Source organism: Pongo abelii, chromosome 4 (genome assembly GCF_028885655.2).
Source record: "Pongo abelii isolate AG06213 chromosome 4, NHGRI_mPonAbe1-v2.0_pri, whole genome shotgun sequence".
Taxonomy (NCBI): Eukaryota; Metazoa; Chordata; class Mammalia; order Primates; family Hominidae; genus Pongo; species Pongo abelii.
The window spans coordinates 102,376,147-102,397,054 of NC_071989.2; the positions used below are offsets into that span (position 1 = coordinate 102,376,147).

The 20,908-nt window shown below is 36.5% G+C and overlaps 1 protein-coding gene across 4 annotated transcripts in view; it reads left to right on the forward strand.

Moving 5' to 3' along the window:
• SLF1 (SMC5-SMC6 complex localization factor 1) overlaps positions 1-20,908 on the forward strand; it is a 74,271-nt gene that overhangs the window by 7,332 nt on the left and 46,031 nt on the right. For all 4 annotated transcript variants that reach the window (XM_024247123.3, XM_024247126.3, XM_054556456.2 and 1 more), the window contains exons 2-5: positions 2,801-2,914; positions 3,082-3,157; positions 4,492-4,732; positions 16,398-16,560. In XM_024247123.3, coding sequence (XP_024102891.2) covers positions 2,801-2,914; positions 3,082-3,157; positions 4,492-4,732; positions 16,398-16,560 — 594 coding nt within the window. The remainder of the gene's footprint in view (positions 1-2,800; positions 2,915-3,081; positions 3,158-4,491; positions 4,733-16,397; positions 16,561-20,908) is intronic.

A 20,908-nucleotide genomic window follows, 5' to 3' on the forward strand; every position in this document is an offset into this window, starting at 1 on the left:
TCCCAGCACTTGGGAGGCCGAGGCAGGCAGATCACAAGGTCAGGAGATTGAGACCATCCTGGCTAACACGGTGAAACCCTGTCTCTACTAAAAATCCAAAAAAAAAAAAAAAAAAAGCCAGGCCTGGTGGCGGATGCCTGTAGTCCCAGCTACTCAGGAGGCCGAGGCAGGAGAATGGCATGAACCCTGGAGGCGGAACTTGCACTGAGCCGAGATCGCGCCATTGCACTCCAGCCTGGGCGACAGAGTGAGATTCCATCTCAAAAAAAAAAAAAGAAATTGGATGGTTAATACAGTAAAGAGTTCCTTATACAAGAAGCTTGATTTATTTACTGATGATAGTGTTTCATGTATATGATTAATTTTTCATAAGAGACCAATCCCTATTATGTGCACTTAAAAATTTTATACTGACTAGACCAAATCCCTGTAACTTTTTTTAAAAAGCATTTATTTCATTGGAGAGCCTTATCTTTAAGGCACTTTCTTATTATGTTCTGTATCTGAGTTTTAGAGGGTTAAAATACATTGTACCTCTTTGCCCCTTTTGCAGCCAGTTGAAAAATGCAAAAGTCAGATAAATTGAGGTTGAAATATCAGCTTTTTTATTGAGTAAACATTGTTTTGAAGGAGATGATGGTTTTGTTTTGTTTTTCCTGCATCCTTCTGCAAGAAGGAGATGGTTTTGATATGGAACCATAGTGTGCTTCTTAGTACATAACCTCTGAATTGACTTACCCACACAGGCAGTGCAGGACTACTACTGGCAGCTCCTTAGGATGTGTCAGAAAGCATCGATATGGACCTTCTGTGCAAATATGCAGATACACTGAGCAAAGCACATCCATTTAGTTGTCTCAAGGAGCTTCTCCAATGAAATGGGGAGTGATGAAGGGTAGAGAAAAAGCAAGAGTGCAGTTACCCTAGCTGAACTTCTCCTCTTCAAAACTATAAGCAAGGAAATAAAAGTTCACTTCTGAGTAATGTTTTAAATTGTTTATATGGAGACTTTCAATTTTTACTCTTAAATGAATCTCAACCTTTAAATAAATGTATATATATTACATTTACGTGTCTTTAAAAATAGACTTTCTGTGAAGAACATTTCTCACTTCACCAGTTGCCTGCTATTAGTCCTGGGCTCAAATCGTTACAGTTTTTAAAGTTTACTTGTAATTGTGTTGAAAGAAGTCATTGTTTCTTTGGTTGTTGAAAACAGCTACTGTTGTTATTCTAGCTATGACGTTAGTTAAATATTAATAACCCACAGCTATGGTGACAAAATTGTTAGAGAAATGAAAAATTGCCCTGATTTCTCTAGTCCCTGCTTTCCTTGTCTGTGAAAAGATTGAGATTTTTCTCTACGATGCTATCTAGTTCTCCAGTTCAACCTCAAGTAAACAAACAGAATTGTATTCTGATGAGAAATTCTGTAAGTTACGTACTCCCTAAACACGAAGTACTTTTTGTGAACTACATTAAAATATGGATTAAGGTCTCTATGAAAATAAACTTAGATTTTTTTTAAAAAGTGATTTTTTCAGTCTACCTTGTAAATGATGAAATTAACATATATATATATAGCAAAGTTAAGAAATATGGATTGCAAATAGGATCCAGGATTATTATGTGTACCCACTTTGCTAAATTATTGGATATAAATGCTGTGGGACCATGAGTTCTATGAACTTCTCCAGTAACGTATACATATTTAATATGTGTCCACAGAGGCTTTAAAGTCTCTGTGGAGTATAAAATCTGATTGTTTCATTGTCTGTAAGTTTCAAAAGCTCTTAGCGAACAACAGTAGTTTTTTTTCTTTTTTTGAGACGGAGTTTCACTCTTGTTGCCCAGGCTGGAGTGCAATGGCATGATCTCGGCTCATTGCAACCTCTGCCTCCTGGGTTCAAGCGATTCTCCTGCCTCAGCCTCCCGAGTAGCTGGGATTACAGGCACGTACCGCCACGCTGGGCTAATTTTGTATTTTTAATGGAGACGGGGTTTCACCGTTGTTGGTCAGTCTGGTCTCGAACTCCTGACCTCAGGTAATCTTTCCGCCTCGGCCTCCCAAAGAAAGTGCTGGGATTACAGGCGTGAGCCACCGCTCCTGGCCAACAATACTTTGTTTGTTTGTTTATTTTTGAGATGGAGTCTTGCTCTGTCGCCCAGGCTGGAGTGCAGTGGTGTGATCTCGGCTCACTGCAACCACTGCGTCCCGGGTTCAAGCAATTCTCCTGCCTCAGCCTCCTGAGTAGCAGAGATTACAGGCACCTGCCACCGCACCTGGCTAATTTTTATATTTTTAGTAGAGGCAGGGTTTCACCATGTTGGCCAGGCTGGTCTAGAATTCCTGACCTCGTGATCCGCCGGCCTCGGCCTCCCAAAGTGCTGGGATTATAGGTGTGAGCCACCGCATCCAGCCCAACAATACTTTTTAAATGAAGCTTGTATAACATTATTATGCCAGTATTTGTATAACATTCTGTCATTTTCTGAAGAAGTATATTTATTCATCAGTGTGTTTCAGTGTCAAGTAATGTATTAATCCAGACTTTCAATGTTCAAATCAGAAAGAAAGCCCTCACTTTTTTAAGGCCACATTTTGAGAAGATAACTTTTAAAACTAGTTTCTATTGTATATAAGTAATTTTAACATTGTTTTAACAGCTATGCCTAACATCTTTAATTCATTATATGTTTAATAGTTTATTTTTACTACTCATAGTTAAGAAAAAATAATGTCAGCCCTGTGAATAATATCTTTAACATACATTATCTTTTGTATGTTTGTGTTTGTTAGATGGAAGATGGTACCCCAAAGCATATCATCCAGATGACAGGATTTAAGATGGAAGAAAAAGAAGCGCTAGTCAAATTACTTTTAAAACTAGATTGCACTTTTATTAAGAGTGAGGTAAGAAACTTATCAAAATGTTCAAGATATATTTGAAAAATAACTAGAATTAAAATACTGGCCTAAGAATGACAAAATGCCTTCTTGATATTGTAGCAATAAAGAGGATGTGTTATAAAGGCAGTCTTACTTTAGTAACATTTCTTGATGTGGATTTTTCCCTCCAGAAATACAAAAATTGTACACATCTTATAGCCGAACGCCTATGTAAGAGTGAAAAATTTTTAGCAGCTTGTGCGGCAGGTAAGTTAACTGTCTTCCCCCAACTTAAAACAATCTTCGTGTTAAAGCAGAAGTATTTTAGTCTCTAGAGAGATAGCATATTTACATATCAAACCTAAATGTGTTTTTCTGATATTTTTTGAAAATATTTAATATATTTTTTGGCTTATTACTCTTCTAAGTAAAATTTTGTAACACATGAAAAATGTATTAAATAGGCAGAAATATTTACCTCAACAAGGATTTAGTGTGTTTTATTTAAGACAGAAAAATACGTTAATGAAAAGACTGGCACAAAATGTCAAAATCTTAAGCTTTTGTTAAAGTCTCAGCTGTTTTCAGTCAAGTTGTCTTTGATCTGTCATTTGATATAGGCAGTGCTTTTGTTCTCTCTCTGCTGCTTCTGCTATCCATATTATGAAGCAATGGTCATACTATTTTATTTTTCTAAGATATTAAATACTATAGACCCAAATTAAGACGTAGTGTTCTCCTCTATCGTTTTGTATTTTATAGCTTTCTCTACTGTGATTGATCTGACATGTCATTAGTTTACTGATTGCAAAAAAAGAAAAGCATATGTAACTTGGGTGAATTTATCCTTTTTTAGATTAACTTACAAGGAAAACACTTGCATTCGTTTTTAACTTTACAAATGAAAACATACATTGTCCATAATGTTCAAAAAGATCATTGATGCCCAGATAAAGAAACTGTTGGTCGGGTGCGGAGTCTCATGCCTGTAATCCTAGCACTTTGGGAGGCCAAGGCAAAAGGATCACTTGTGCCCAGGAGTTTAAGACCAGCCTGGGCAACGTAGCGAGATCTCATCTCTTAAGAAAAAAAAAATAATTGTTATAAAATGACCTGAAAAATTATTTAACTCAATAAATTTGTTTTACAGAGTAATAATGCTGTGAACAATATTGGAAAAGCTGTTAGCATAGGAGGAAGAATATAAATCTAACCCAAAATAGTGAATAATGATAGTGATAATAATTCCAGTAATACCACATTTTATTTTGGATTTTAAAGCTTTATGTTTAGAATTATAAAATTGCTATTTAGAATTATATTTAAATGAAACTAATTACAACTAAGTTACAGCTATGGAATTACATTTAGAATTATAATTATTTGTCATGGAAAAGATTACATACAATGTTCAGTGATACTGTAAGCTTCTTACTATCAAAAAATTTCCCCAAAATGCATAGTTCAAAGATAATGTTAGCAGCGTAGCTTAAGAGTCTTATCTTGAAAAAGGTTGACTTTTATTTTATATTTGATCTTTATTGTTTATCATTTATCAGAACCAAAATTCCTTTGTGACTGACAGCTCATTTGCCTTCTAGGAAAATGGATCCTAACCAAGGACTATATAATTCATAGTGCCAAAAGTGGCAGATGGCTTGATGAAACAACTTATGAATGGGGATATAAAATTGAAAAAGATTCCCGTTATTCACCTCAAATGCAATCTGCACCTAAAAGATGGCGTGAAGAACTGAAACGCACTGGTGCTCCAGGAGCCTTCCACAGATGGAAAGTTGTCCTCCTTGTTAGAACTGATAAGCGAAGTGATTCTCTTATAAGGTGGGATGTGATTATATAAAAGCTAAAGCAATTAATGAGAAAATAATTTTGATTTGCATGAGTACTTTCTGTATTTTTTTGCAATTATTAGCCCAAATGAGCCGTGATGATTTACTCCAATCTCCTAGGTAAGCCATTATGCTCATTTAGACTTATGTGTCTTTAATAGAACAAAATCTACTTTACAATATTGTTTTAGATTATTCTGGATATCTCTATTTTACTTTCCATGTTATTCCTTTTGGCCAACTCAAGCAAAACAAAAAAGGAAAACTAATTGGGAGTTTTTTGTTTCTAGTTTTGAGGCACTTTTAGACTTTTGCTATTATCACAAAAGCATCATTCTGGGTTTATGTAGTGCTGTCTTCATTATTCATACTGTTTTCATCATAATTTTATTTCATTTTGTCCTTGGTATATTTTTAAAAGCTTTTTTATTGGGTAAACTGTATTCTAAGAGTGCTGTTACTTTTTTTATGGCAAGAAGGTGGGGAGTGTTTTTGACTCTTAGTTAAATGTAATTTATAATCAATAAAATGCACACAAATTAAGGGTATATTTTGATGAGTTTGGACAAATTGATGCACCCATGTTACCCTCACTATAATCAAGATCTGTTACATGTACATTATCCTACAATGTTCTCTTGTGTCCTTGAACGTTTAGTTCTGTACCACCAACACCAGGCAACCACCGATTTCCTTTTTATCACTATACACTAGATGTGTCCTTTTTAAGAGGTCCTTATGAATGGGATCATACTTAAATACTGCTTTGATATAGCTTCATTTCTCTAGTACAGTATTATTAAGATTTATCCATTTTGTGTATACCGTTTATTCCTTTTTGTTCCTTTTAGTCTACTCCATGGATATGTTACAGTCTGTTTATTCACATATTGGTAGACATTTGGGATATTTTTTGTCTTTGCTAATATAAATTGAGCTGCTATGAACATTTGGGTACAAGTATTCATATAGACATGTTTTCAGTTCTCTTGGGAAATATCTTGGAATGAATGAATTTATACTGTTTTAGATGGCAATTGTGTGTGTAACATTATAAGAAAATGCCAAACTGGCCAGGCTGAGTGGCTCAGGTCTGTAATCCTAGCACTTCAGGAGGCCAAGGCAGGAGGAGATTACTTGACCCCAGAGTCTTAGATCAGCCTGGGCAACATGGCAAGATGCTGTCTCTACAAAATTTTTTTTTCTTTTTTGCAAATTAGCCAGGCTTGGTGATGCATGTCCTAGTCCTAGCCACTTGGGAGGCTGAGGTGGGAAGATAGCCTAGAGCCCAGGAGTTGGAAGCTGCAGAGAGCTATGAACTGTTTTTCAAAGTAGTACCATTTTATATTCCCAGTAGTAGTGCATGAGAGTTCCAGTTGCTCTGCAGTTATTTTGGCACTATTAAGGAAAATCAGTTGACCAGGTATGTGTGGTCTATTTCTGGACTTCCTGTTTGGTTCCAGTGATCTCTATATCTACCTTATACCAACACTACACTGTTTTGGTTACTGTATCTTTATGGTGAGTCTTGAAATTAGGTACTATGAGTTTCTTAACTTCGTCTTTTTAAAAGTTGTTTTAGTGAATCTGGATTCTTTGTATTTCCGTACACATTTTAGAATCACTGTCAATTTCTGTGAAAATGCAAACTGGTATTTTTATTGGGATTGTATTTTATAGGTCAAATCTTAACAATATTTCTTCCTATTAGTGAACTGTGTATCTCTCCACTTGTTCTTTAATGTCTTATAGTTCTTATTATATAAATTTTGCACATATTTTATTAAATTTATTCCTAGGTATTTTGTGTTTTGGGGTGCTAGTATAGATTGCTCTTAAACTTTTTATCTGCATCTTTTGAGATAATTTGCTTTTCTCCTTTATTTTCCTAATATGTTGAATTATACTTGTTTGTTTCTTTTATTTATTTGTTTATTTATTTTGAGACAGTCTCGCTCTGTCGCCCAGGCTGGAGTGCAGTGGTGCAATCTCGGCTCACTGCAAGCTCCGCCTCCCAGGTTCACGCCATTCTCCTGCCTCAGCCTCCTGAGTAGCTGGGACTACAGGTGCCTAGCTAATTTTCTGTATTTTTTAGTACAGGTGGGGTTTCACCGTGTTAGCCAGGATGGTCTCGATCTCCTGACCTCGTGATCTGCCCGCCTCGGCCTCCCAGAGTGTTGGGATTACAGGCTTGAGCCACCGCGCCCGACCTTTTTTTAAAAAATTTTTTGAGATGGAGTTTCGCTCTTGTTGCCCAGGCTGGAGTGCAATGGCGTGATCTTGGCTCACCGCAACTTCCGCCTCCCAGGTTCAAACAATTATTCCGCCTCAGCCTCCCGAGTAGCTGGGACCACAGGCATGTGCCATCACACCCGGCTAATTTTATATTTTTAGTAGAGATGGAGTTTCTCTGTGTTGGTTAGGATGGTCTCGAACTCCCAACCTCAGGTGATCCACCCGTCTCGGCCTCCCAAAGTGCTGGGATTACAGGCGTGAACCGCTGCGCCCGGCCACTTGATTAAATGTTAAACAAAGTTGTATTCTTGAGATAAACTGTACTTCATCATGGTGTATTTTTTTCTGGTTCATTTTTAATATTTTGCTGATTCTATTTGCAATTTTTAAAAATGATTTTTGTATCCTAAACCTGATAAATGACATCTATGTAAATATCTAAACTTAATGTCATATTTAATGGTGAAAGATTTTTTTCCCCCATGATTAGTAACAAGGCAAGGATGCTGACTCTTAAAATTTCTGTTTAGCATTTACTGGATGTACTAGCCATTGCAATAAGCCGGAAAAAGAAATAAGCCATAAAATTGCAAAGAAAGAAAAATAATTGTCTTTATTTCCAAAGACATGGTTGTATACTAAAAAATTTAACCAAGATACTAGAACTAGTGAATTTAGCGAGATCAAAAGACAACAGATCACTGTATAAAATTTAATTGCATTCTCATATACTAGCAAAGAACAATTGGAAATTGAAGTTAAAATACTCATTTTGGTTTTATTAATTTTCTCTATTGTTTGTCTGTTATTTCATTGATTTCTGTCCTTGGTTTTATTATTTCCATACTTCTTGCTTTAGGCTTAATTTGCTTTTGTTGTTTTTCTGTTTGTTTTTGAGGTAAAAACTTGGATCACTGATTTTTAGACCTTTCTGTTTTCCTATTAGTTGCCCCAAGCATTGCTTTATCCACATCCCACAAATTTGTATTAATTGTGTTTGCTTTTTTATTAAGTTCAGAGTATTTTTAAATTTTCTTTTTCGTTTCTTCTTTGACCCATTGATTACTTACAAGTTTATTATTTAATTCCCAATTACTGATAGAATAATTTAATTTTCTAACTGTAATTCAGATTAGTCTTTACTTCTGTTAGTCCTATCAGCTTTTGCTTTATTTATGTTGAATTCCGGCTATCAGTTGCATACGTATTTTCTCAGTGGCCCTGATTTTGTAATTTTTATTTATTTTTTTCTGTTACCTCAAATACTTGTCATTGTGTCCTTTGATCAACATTTCCTATTCCCCCACCTCCAGCCTTTGGTAACCACCATTCTGCTCTCTGCACCTATGTGTTCAACTTTTTTAGGTTCTATAAATCTAATTTTCTTTGGACTTTCACATATAAGTTAAAAATAGTATTTGTCTTTCTGTGCTGGGATTGTTCACTTAGCATAATGGCCTCCAGTTCATCCATGTTGTTGCAAATGACATAATTTCTCTCTTTCTAAAGTCTACATATTATTCTATTGTGTGTATATATATATACTATATTTTCTTTATTCATTGATGTACACTTTAGGTTGGTTTTATAACTTGACTGTCGTGAATAATGCTGCAGTAAATATGGGAGTGCAGATAGCAATTTAACATACTGGTTTATTAATTTCCATTCCCAACAACTGGGGAATACCAGGGCTCCCTTTTCTCGATATCTTCACTAATAATCATCTTTTTGATAATAAGCATTCTGACAGAACTGAGATGTAATTTTCATTTTCCTAATGATTAGTGATATTGAGCATTTAAAAATTTATCTGTTGGCCATTTGTTTATCTTGTTATGAGAAGTGTCTATTCAGATCCTTTGCCCATTTTTAATCAAGTTGTTTTCTTGCTATTGAGTTGAGTTCCTTGTATTTGGATATTAACCCTTTTTTACACGTATGGCTTGAGAATATTATCTCCTATTCCACAGGTTGCCTCTTCATTCTCTTAAATGTTTCCTTTGCTGTGCAGAAGCTTTTTAGTTTTATGTAACCTCATTTTCCTGTTTTTGTTTTTGTTGGCTGAGCTTTAGAGTCAAATCCAAAAATTATTGCCCAGACCAATGTCCTGTAGTTTATCCCCTGTGTTTTTTTCTAATAGTTTTGCAGTTTCAGGTATAATGTTTACAGTTTTTCAATGTAAATTCTATTTTGTCTCATAGGAGTGTAGCTGGTCCTGCTCTCTTGGTTTTCATTTACATGGAGTATCCTTTTCCATCCCTTCATTTTCACTCTGTGTGTCCTCAGAGGTGAAGTTAGTCTCTTGTAGGCAGTACATACTTGGCGTTTTTTTTTGGTTTTTTTTTTGCTTTTTCAATCTTTTTGACCACTCTATATCTTTTGTTTGGAGAAGTTAATCCATTTATGTTTGGGGTAATTATTGGTGGGTAAGGACTTACTGCTGCCATTTTGTAGTTTGTTTTCCAGTTGATTTGTATATACTGTGTTTCTTTCTTCCTATGTTGCTGTCTTCCATTGTGGTTTGATGGTTTTCTGTAGTGGTTTGCATTGATTCCCTTCTACTTATGTTTTGTGTATCTAGTAGAGATTTTCCTTTGTGGTTACCATGTAGTTATATAAAACATTTTATTCTTATAACAGACTATGTCAAACTGATAACTTTGGTCATATATAATAACTCTACACATTTACTCTCCCCCATTTTATGTTTTGATGTCAAAATTTATATTATTTTCTGATTTGTATCCCCTGACAATCGTAGCTATGGTTCTTTTGATAGATTTGTCTATTAACCACTGCACTAGAGATAAAATTGCTTCACACACCACCATTTTAGTCCAGAGTATTCTGAATATGATTCTACATTACTTAGATTGTTAAGTTTTATACTTTTGTATGTTTTATGTTATTGATTAGTGGCCTTTTGATATAGCTTAAAGAACTTTCTTTCATAGTTCCTATCAGGCAGCCCTTATCATGATAAACTACTTTAGTTTTTGTTTGGGAAATTTTTAATTTCTCCCTTCTTTCAGTTTAGCCAGGTAAGTAAGGTATTGGCAGTTTTTTTCCTTTATCACTTTGAGTATATCATAGCCCTCTTTCCTGACTTGAAGTGTTTCTGCTTTCAAATCCACTGGTAATTACGTTCAGACTCCTGCATGTGATGTTTCTTATCTCCTGCTGCTTTCAGAATTTTTTATTTGTCTTTGATTTTTGATAATTTGATTATTATATACCTTGGTATACTCCTTCGGGTTAAATTTGATTAGAAACCACGATGCTTCTTGTCCCTGGATGTGGCCATCTTTTCCCAGATTTCAGAAGTTTTCAGCCATTATTTCTATAAGTATGCTTTCTGGTCCCTTTCCTCTCTCTTCTGCTGAGCTAATTTTATACAGTTGTTAGGTCTCATGATTCCCATAGGCTTTCTTCATCCTTTGGATTTTTTTGCTTCACTGACTGGAAAATTTCAAACGTTCTGTCTTTGAACTCACTGATTCTTTCCTCTGTTCGATTAAGCCTGCTGTTGTTGAAGCCTTCTGTTGCATTTTTCACTTTAGCAATTATATTCTTCATCTCCAAAATTTCTATTTTGTTTTTGTTTATTCTTTTTATTTCTTTGTCAGACTTCTTGTTTTGTTCATGTATTGTTTTCCATATTTTATTTAATTTTTAATCTGTATGTTCTTGTATTTTACTGATTTTTTTTTTTTTTTTTTTTTTTGAGATGGAACCTCACCCTGTCACCCAGGCTGGAGTGCAGTGGCACAATCTTGGCTCACTGCAACCTCCTCCTCCTGGGTTCAAGCGAATCCCCTCCCTCAGCCTCCCAAGTAGCTGGGATTACAGGCACCTGCCACCATGCCTGGCTAATTTTTTTGTATTTTTAGTGAAGATGGAGTTTTGCCATGTTGGCCAGGTTGGTCTTAAACTGCTGACCTTAAGTGATCCACCTACCTTGGCCTCCCAAAGTGCTGGGATTACAGGCATGGGCCACTGTGCCTGGCCTGAACTTCTTTAAAGGGATTATTCTTTGTCTATCATTCCGTAGATCTATAGATCTCCATTCCTTTAGGGTCCATTGTTGGAGCTTTGTTAATTTCTTTGGAGGTGCCCTGATTCTTTGTAATCTTTGAGTTTTTGCATTGGTCTCCTCATTTGTGGAGACAGCCACATCTTCCAGGTGTTCCTTGGCAGGGATAGAATTTCACTGTTTAGTGATCACTGGGAGATCACTGCTTGTGATTCTGTATGGGCTGGTAATGACTCCAAGCAGGTAGAGCTTGCTCTGATACTCTGTATGGCTGGGCTGCTACCTTTGCATTGATTTTGGAGAGGGGATTGTGCTGGCTGGGCTCTGCTGTTAGATAAAACCACTGGCTGAGCTCTGCAATCAGGCAGAGCTGCAGGCTAGGCACTGCAATTGTCTCCAGTTGGGCCAAGCTCAGGGTGTATTCCCTGGCTAGGTACTACCAATATTTGAGATCCGCAGTTGGACAAGGTTGCAGGTTGTACCCCAAGATTAAGTAGAATTGCTGCTTAAGATGGATGGGCCTAACTGCTATGCTTAGTACAAATTACAACTGGGGTTTGCCTCACAGTCTTGGTGGGGCCTTGAGGTGGGCTTTGAAGCTGAGCTGAGAACTGTTTAAAGTTCTGAGTGTGGCAGAACTAGCCTCTGTACTTTAATGAGATACACTGTGGTTGGCATCTCGTTACCTAAATGGAGTCTTTGAATGTGTGTTAAGGCTGTACTGAATGCTGTTCAAACTCCTGCATATGGCAGAACTAGTCCCCACTCTGCCGAAATGCAGTGTGGCAGTCCTTTCCCATCCTAAGGAGAATCTTGGCATGAATGTTGAGGCTGCACAAAGTGCTGTTGAAATTCCCAGTTGTGGCAGAACTAGCCCCTGGTTTTTTATATTGGTAATGTGGTGAGTGTCTCACTCCCTGGGTGAGGCCATGGGGTAGGGTTTGAGGCTGAGCCTGGAGGCTGCCCATCTAGGGATTCACGCCAGGTAGAACATCCCACAATAGTTTTGCAGGTGCTGTGCTGTTGACTGATACCTCTGATTTGGTGCCATTGATGGCAGTATGTTGCGCTACCACCAAGATTTGTGCGCTGGTTTTTGTGAGCTCCACCTCCTTGCTTTGTTTCTTCTTCTTATTAGTTTTTATTTTATTTTTTTGAGACAGAGTCTCGCCCTGTCACGCAGGCTGGAGTGCAGTGGTGCGATCTCAGCTCACTGCAACCTCCACCTCCCAGGTTCACGCCATTCTCTTGCCTCAGCCTCCCAAGTAGCTGGGACTACAGGCACCCGCCACCACGCCCAGCTAATTTTTTTTGTATTTTTAGTAGGGACAGTTTCACCGTGTTAGCCAGGCTAGTCTCGATCTCCTGACCTTGTGATCTGCCCACCTCGGCCTCCCAAAGTGCTGGGATTACAGGCGTGAGCCACTGCACCCAGCCATCCCATCATTTCTTTATTCTGCTTTCCCTTTTTCCTTGACTTCTTTTCCACTAGTTGAGTGTTTTTAATGGTTTCCTTTAATCTCTGTATTAGATCTCTTTTTTTAATGGTTGCTGTAATATATACAGTGTCCATCTTTAACTGCTCATAGTCAAATGTCAAACAGTATCTTTTTGCATGTAGTGCAGAAACCTTAAAACAATACACAGTTGACAGTTGAACAATGTGGGATTGGAGTGCTGACCCCCTGTGTAGTTGAAAATTCATGTAAAACTTGACTCCCCAAAAACGTAACTACTAGTAGCCTACTGTTGACTGGAAGCCTTACTGATAATGTAAACAGTTAACATAAATTTTGTTATATGTATAAGAAAATCATAAGAGAAAATATATTTATTATTCATTAAGTGAAAGTGGATCATCATAAAGTCTTCATCCTTGTTGCCTTCATATTGAGTAGGCTGAGTAGGAGGAAGGGTTGGTTTTGCTGTCTCAAGGGTAGCAGAGGCAAAAGAGGTGGAAGGGGAGGCAGGAGAGGCAGACACACTTGGTGTGAAACTTTTGTGGACCTGTGTTGTTCACGGGTCAACTGTATTTCCATTTGTTCTTCCTATCCTTTTTTCTATTGTTGACCTCTGTATTATAAACTTCCAAATACATTGGTAATATTTTACTTTTGCTAGTCATTTACTTTTAAGATGATTAAAAATAATGAAATATATCTTCAATATTTGACTTCATTTTTACCATTTCCTGGCATTATTAGTTTCTTTGTGTAGCTCCAGATTTTCCTCTGGTGTCATACCTTTTTTTGCCTAAAGAACTCCTTTTAACAGTTCTTACAATGTAAGTGTGCTGGTAATGATTTATCTCATTTTTTATTTGAGGAGGTGTTTATTTTTGGAAGATATTTTCACTGCATATAGAATTATGGGTCAACAGTTTTTTCACTTTAATTCATAATTAAAGATTCTCTTCCACTTTCTTCTGGCTTACGTAGTTCTGATGAGAACTCAGCTGTCATTCTTTTTTTCCGTTTGTATCATTTTGTCTTCCCTGGTTTTCTTCAAGATTTTCTCCTAGCCATTGGTTTCTACTAGTTTGATTATGATGTGTAGTATAGTGTTTGTGTTTGTGTATTTTATTATTGATTTATTTTGCTTGAGGATCTCTGAGCTTGTGTATGTGGAGTTTTTTGGTTTTTATTAAATATGATGCTCTCCAGCCATTATTTTTTAAATATTTCTTCCTTCATGTTGTTCTTCTGGAACTCCATTGCATGCCTTTTAAACTATTTGATTATTTTCAATAGCTATTGCATGCTTTGTTCTTTTTTTAAAAAAAATTTTTAGTTGGGATACTTCTATTGACCAATCTTAAAATTCAGTGATTCCTTTTTCAGTTGTGTTCAGTCTGCAGATGAGCTTGTCGAAGAAATTCTTTGATATAATGCCCTTTATTTCTACCATTTCCATTGAACTCTCCAGTGAATTCCTCATTTCTTCAAATATGTTGTCCACTTTTTCCATTAGTTCCTTTAACACATCAGTCACAGTTATGTTAAAGTTGTTTTCTGGTAATTTCAATATGTGGGTCATATTTCAGTGTATATTGTTGTTTCCTTTCTCTTAACAGTGGTTTGGTTTTCTTCTTGCCTATTTTGTATGTTGCTTTTTTTTTTATTGCATGCCAGATATCACATGTACAAGAATATTGATAGAGGCTGATGTGAATATTTATATCCAAAAATTAGGCCTACCTCTTCTGTAAGGTGGTTAGTGTGGGTGATTGAGTTAATCTTGTCAGTTGTTGAGCTAGTGCTATGGAGAATTTTGTTCCCTCCCTCCACCACCACCCACCCCCCTGCCCCACCCCGCCAAAACTCATGTTGAAATTTAATTGCCATTGTGACAGTATTGGAAGGTGGCGCCTTTAAGAAGGGATTAATGCCATTATCATGGGTCTGGCTTGGTTATAAAAGTAAGCTCTTTCTCACATGGTCTCTCTTGCTCTTCTGCTTATCTTCATGGGATGATGCAGCAGGAAGGTTCTCATCAGATGCTCTTGGAGTTCTGAAAGTCCAAGAATAAAAACTTATTTTTCTTATAAATTGCCAAGTCTTCAGTATTCTGTTATAGCAGCAGAAAACAACAAGACAGCTGAATTTGAGTATTGTTAATTCTGTAATCACCATCAATGCATCACTTCAGCTTACAGCAGTGGGCTCCAGTTTCTTTGTGCTTATTATGGGTACTGGACTGGAATGCTGAAGGGTTTCTCATCACTATTCTTGCTCTGCCCTAGCTTTCAACAATCCTTAAACTACTAGGTCATAGAAGGTGTCTCTTTTCATACTCTTCCTTTCTCTGTTGTTACTCAGCTTCAGGTCGAGGGTGTGGGTAGATATATTCTCAGTTTTGCTAGACAAGCTTCACCCTTAAGCATTTTCTGTACTATTGGTCCTTGGGTTTGGGGCTTTCTCAGCATTTGTGTATCACACTTCCATGGCAGCTAAATTCTGCCTTGTACATGTAGGCAGTGGCCTGGGCAAGAGGGTTTCCGGCCTCTCCCCCAGTATTAGATCTCTGTTGTGTATTGATACAAGATCTGGGACCTAAGTGACATTCCTGCTGCTCCTTCAGGGAATATGTTTTTTGCTTTTATCCCTCATCCGGAAACAGTGGGTATTTTTCCCAGGCTGGGGAGCAGCAGGTTTTCCTAACCCTTGCCTAAGGGCAGGTAAGTTTTATTTCCACCCCTCCAAGAGAAGCAGTGCATCTTTTCCTAGGTCTGAGGGCAAAAGACTGTCTTATTCTTACCCAAATGGCTTAAGACTTTTGCTTTATATGAGAGAACAGTCTGGAGAAGTGGGCCTGGTTTTATATCTATCCGTTAATGGCAGCCAGTCACCACTGGCCCACTTATGCTGTCAAGGATAGCTCCCTGCATTTCTTCTAACCTGCCTTCAATCTTTTTCATGAGCATTTAATGGAGTCACGTGGCAAAGAGCTTGCTAGTGAGGACAGGTTTCCCTTATGTCACAGACTTTCAACTTTCTAAACTGTGATGCTAGCTATACTTGCCCCTTAAATTTTGTAAACTTAATTTTTACATGTTTTTATGGGAACTGTGTTGCTCCTTTGATCTGCCAAAAGTGAAATAGTTTGGTTGTCCAGTCTCTTCATAAAAGAGCTTATCCCTCTTCAGAAATCCCCTTACTTGGTTGACTTCTTACCTAGGTTTTCTGATGGGGTCAATAAAAGTTAGGATTTTGTAGATTATTTGGCTTTTTCTTACTGTTAGGTGATAGCCTCCCTTGTGGCTTTCTAAAGCCTAAGCAGAAGCAGAACTTCATGAAACTTTTGTGATGTATGTCTGTCTCCCTTGTGTGTGTCTTCTTAGTCTAAATGTAAAATATATTTTTTCATTTGTTTTTTCCTAATTTTATTTTTTTATTTTGTAAAATGTATTTCTTAACATAGATCAAGGCTAATTTTTTTTTTAAGTAGTTCAAGGCTCAAATTTTTTTGAGAGCTAACTTTTTAGGAGTGTTTGCAACTGGTTCCATATTTTATGGTCCAGAGTTACTTTCTTGGGAGTACGTTACCTTTGAGGATAGCTGCTTCCTTAGACTTCTTTCATTATTCTTTTGGTTTATTGACATGACTTTTCGTTAGGGAATACTTTAATATTCTTGGTCCCTAAAAGCCTTTCCTTTATCAAGAAATGGATAGGTAGAAAAACTACTATGATTTCTTAAATATCTGCTCTGAACAATTTATAATTTAAGAAATTACAGCCGTATTCTCTGTGATCCTCAGTTGCCCAGAGAAATTAGTCCCTATTAGAAAAGTCCATTCGTACTCCTAAGAAATAATTAATTTAGATAATTTGACTAAAGAAACTCAAATTTTCTAATACTTTTATACCATTTACATTTTTATTTAGAGTTTTGGAGGCTGGAAAGGCAAATGTTATTTTACCAAAAAGTTCACCAAGTGGAATAACTCATGTGATTGCCAGTAATGCAAGAATTAAAGCTGAGAAAGAAAAAGATAACTTTAAGGCTCCATTTTATCCAATTCAGTATCTAGGGGATTTTCTTTTAGAGGTAAGTAAAATAAATAGTAAACATTTTATTTTGTTTCATGTGTTCATTTTATAAAATACCAATATAGTAAAATATATATTAAAGTTGTGTTCTAAATTTTGAAAATATATTGATAGTAATTTAAATGACCACTTTTTAAAGGCAGTGGCTCTCCATTACTTAAATATTCATGAATACTTCCTGTAGATTTGAAAGAAGCTTACTTGTAAAGTTTAACATTAAGTATTTTAATGTCAGTATAAATAAAATAGTAGAATATATAGTATTATATAGTATTGTATGAGAATTTGGGGGTTATTTTTCCTTTGGAAAAGAGAGCTATTTCTAAGGGTTTAGAAATACTGTCCTGTCCTATTCCCCTACATCCTCCTCCTTACTTGGTGTGGATAATGCTCCTCAAGTTGTTTGAATGGGCATCAAACCCTAGAAGAAACTGTCCAGGAGATAAGCAAAGAAGAATTTTAAGAGCACTCGGGGGAGAAGAGAACCCTTAGTATGTCCAAAAACAACCTTGATATAGGAAAAATCATCTTCATTGTTTCCCATCTTGTAGATACCATTATGTTTTATCTAATACTTTATGTCAGAGATCTGGAAATTACCCTTAAAATCTTTCTCTCCCTTACTCCTCACATCTGTCAACTACTAAGTCTTACTGATTTTATCTCAAATGTTTCTTGAGTCAAACCACTTCTGTCCTTCTGTACTAACATCATATTGAGTTTACCATCTTTCCTCTGCACTTCTGTACTAACATCGTACTGAGTTTATCATCTTTCCTCAGCACTCCTGGAATAGGCTTATGATTACTCTTCTGTAACTCTACCTTTTTACTCTAATTTCCTAGTTACTCTTTCTTTTTCTTTTAGTATATTCTAGCTCATTCAGAAAGAGCAATCAAAATGCTCTTTCTAAAACAATTTTGATCCTGTCACTCACCTACGTAAAACCCTTCAGTGGCTTCCCATTGCTCTTAGGACAAAGTCCTAAATCTCTAATATGGCTTACAAGTTCCCACAGGATTCCTGTCGTTTCTGTTCAATTGCATCCTGCTTCACTCTTATCTATGCTCACTATGCTATATGAAAACTCCTTCTCCCAGTGTCTTAAATAAGCTAAGCTACTCCTAACTCAGTGTCTTCTCAAAAGATATTTTCTCCTCCTGAAAAGTTATTCTCCACTACTCCTTCACTCTGTGGGTCTTCCTGCCTTCTGCTCATCTTTCAGGTTCCTGTTACAATGTTACTCTACAGGGAAGCCTCCTTGATCCCCTTACTCAGTGAGGTTCACCTATGTGTTCTCATAGCATTATTTAGCTTGGTACTCCTTACAATTACAGTTACGTAATTGATTATTTGGTTAATGTCTATTTCCCCATGTAGACCAAAAGCTCCTTGTCATCAGGCATCATGTCTGTCTTTTCCATTGTTTTATTCTGATCACCTCACAAAGAGCCTGGCACATGGGTTCTCATTCAATATTTGTTAATAGAGAATTTGTGAAAGATGTTTGAGTCTTCCAGAATTACGTGTAATATATCATTATATAGTTGCCTTTCCCTAATGAGTAGCAGCAGTGGATATTGGAAATTTGACCTTAGTTCAAGGAATAGGTCTGCTTGGACTATGGATAATCTCATTACCCTTGACAGTCATTAAGTTAGGAATGAGCATGTGAACCAATTCTGATCAATGGGTCATGAAGAGAAGTATGTAAGAGCTTCTAGGAAGTTGCTTTCTCATAATGAGAAAAAAGCCACTGATGGGCTGACTCCTGCTAGTTATGAACACAGAAGAATGTAACCTGAAATACTACTGGTTAACCATGAAAAGAACTAGCCTCAGGGTGAAACCAGCCCTGTAGTTAGCAGAGTGTAGACATATAATCTAGACCCTGGCGCTACTTAAGTTGCTGGATTAAACAACACTGAAACCTGTTTTACGATTAGATCACATTGCTCTTCTGTGTGGTAATTCATTTCCATGTTTTTTAAGTTAGTTTGGGTTGGTTTTCTATTATTTGCAGCCAAAAGCACACTATCTGATAGACCTCTCTGAATAGTTTAAATGTAGTATTAACTATTAACAGAACGAAAGTTGTTCTTAACTAGATTAGTAAAGGTATATTAATTTTCTTTTTTACTTGGAAAATAATGCTTAAAGTGCAACATATACCATGCATTATCTAAAATATTATTTTGCAGTATTCTAACAACATTCATATCCAGCTGCTGAAATAGTGGGGGGCAGCAATAGTATATCAACCAGATAGCAGAAAGTCTCCAACTTATATTTGGTTTTAGAATACATTGTTTTAGAAGTTCTGGATCAAACAGCTGGGAGTTCATAACCAATCCAAATAAGGAAGGCATATTATGATCACTTCTGATCACAGAAGAAGAGAAATTAGAAAGTTAACTGTATTTCAGTGTCTTGCTTTTCTTCATTATAGATCGTATTCCAGTCCTCATTAGATGGATCTTGAAGTGTCATCCAAGAAAAGCTGCCATGTAAAATGACTGAGTTAATAGTAACAAGCCAGGCGTGGTGGTTCTGTAATCCAAGCACTTTGGGAGGCTGAGGCAGGAGGATCACTTGAGGCTAGGAGTTTGAGACCAGCCTAAGCAGTGTAGCGAGACTCCATATCTACAAAAAATTTTTAAAATTTGCTGGATGTGGTGGCACACACCTATAGTTCTAGCTGCTCTTAAGCTGAGGCAGGATTGCTTTAGCCCAGGATGTTGAGGCTGCAATTAGCACTATGATTGTGCCACTGCACTCCAGCCTGAGCAACAGAGTGAGACCTTGTCTCTTTTTTTTTTTTTTTAAGGTAACATAGTATTTTTTTTAAAAGTTTTGTTTAACCCTCTTATACTTTTTGAAAAGCTTGTGGGTACCAGAACTGGAAATCTTATGTATTTCAGGTTTATAGATATTTATTGAAGACCATTGCTGTACTAGGTTTATGCAGTGCACTAGGGATATGAAAATGAATAAGACCATATATCACACTTTGAGATGCTTAGTATTTAGCAATGGAGAAAAAGCGTGGACACTGTTACTTGCAATTCATATGAATCGTGCATTTGTAAAACTATGCAAGGTACAGGAACACAGAGGAACAAATGACTAACATATCTCAATTGTTTGGCCCAAGGAAGGTTTCATAAAAATGAGAGGCTACCTAGGAATACCAAAAACTTATCTTGACTACTTAAGAAAGAAAAATGAACTACAGCAGTCTTATGGGAATATATTAGGAATAACAGAAACAGCATAGACTTTTTGAGCCAGATCAACTAATTTGTGGTCCAGATTTATAATGTAGCACTGTGACCATAGGAAAGTCATTTATTGTGTCCCTCAGTTTCTCCTTTTGTGTGTAGAAGCTAATACTACATTGCTTTGGTGGTTGTGAGAATTATTACTGTTACTACTTTGACTAATAGTTACTGAGTGATTATTATGGGTCAGGCTATATGTTAAGCATTTTACATGCTTAGTCATATTTAAACCTCATGTTCATGTGTGGTATGTATTATGACTCTATTTACTGTTTGGAATAAATTTTGAGGTAAAATGAGGGTAAGTAACTTGCCCAAGATCCCACAGCTGTCATGTATCAGAGCAGAAACTTAAAGCCAACCACTCAATAAATTTTAAGGTTTCTTTCCTCGAATCTTCCTTTCCTAGATCCTTTTTGTCTCCCCATTTTGAGTATTATTAGATTTCCAGTCTCTTTGTAGGTAGTTAAAAAATAATAAATGCTGTAATCGATACCATAAATGAATATCTAGTCACAGGATTGTGAAATACTATTTAAGCATCAGGGTATAAGTACAAGTTAAGAACCAAGTAGCACTCAAAGGACTGCCTTTCTTGATTTATCTGTCTCTTCTTCTTATGCATCTGGTCTAATCAGTTCATTCAAGTTGTGTGACAGACGCTTTCGCTGAATATTGGAATAAGACCTGGAGACCAGAGCTTATCAATTATACCTAGCCAAAGATAGGAAACTAAGTCAAATATCAGAATCAAAAGCCAACTCTCATTGCCACAACTGTGTTGCCCTACTCCTAGATAATAGAATAGGTAGCTGATTAAGCAGGCTTTTAGTTATCCTTTAGTGCATAGCACTATACTTTATAAAATATACTAGTCTTGGACTGGCTTTCCTAGATTATAAAAGGAGACAAACACCTAACCCATTGCCTAGTACATAAGTTGACACTAAGATACTTATAAGGAATAAAAATGACTATTTATAGTTAAATAATTTCTTTATATTTCATAAGAGTCACCAATTAGACAAAGTATTAGTGGCTTAGAGAAAAATATATGTGGATCAT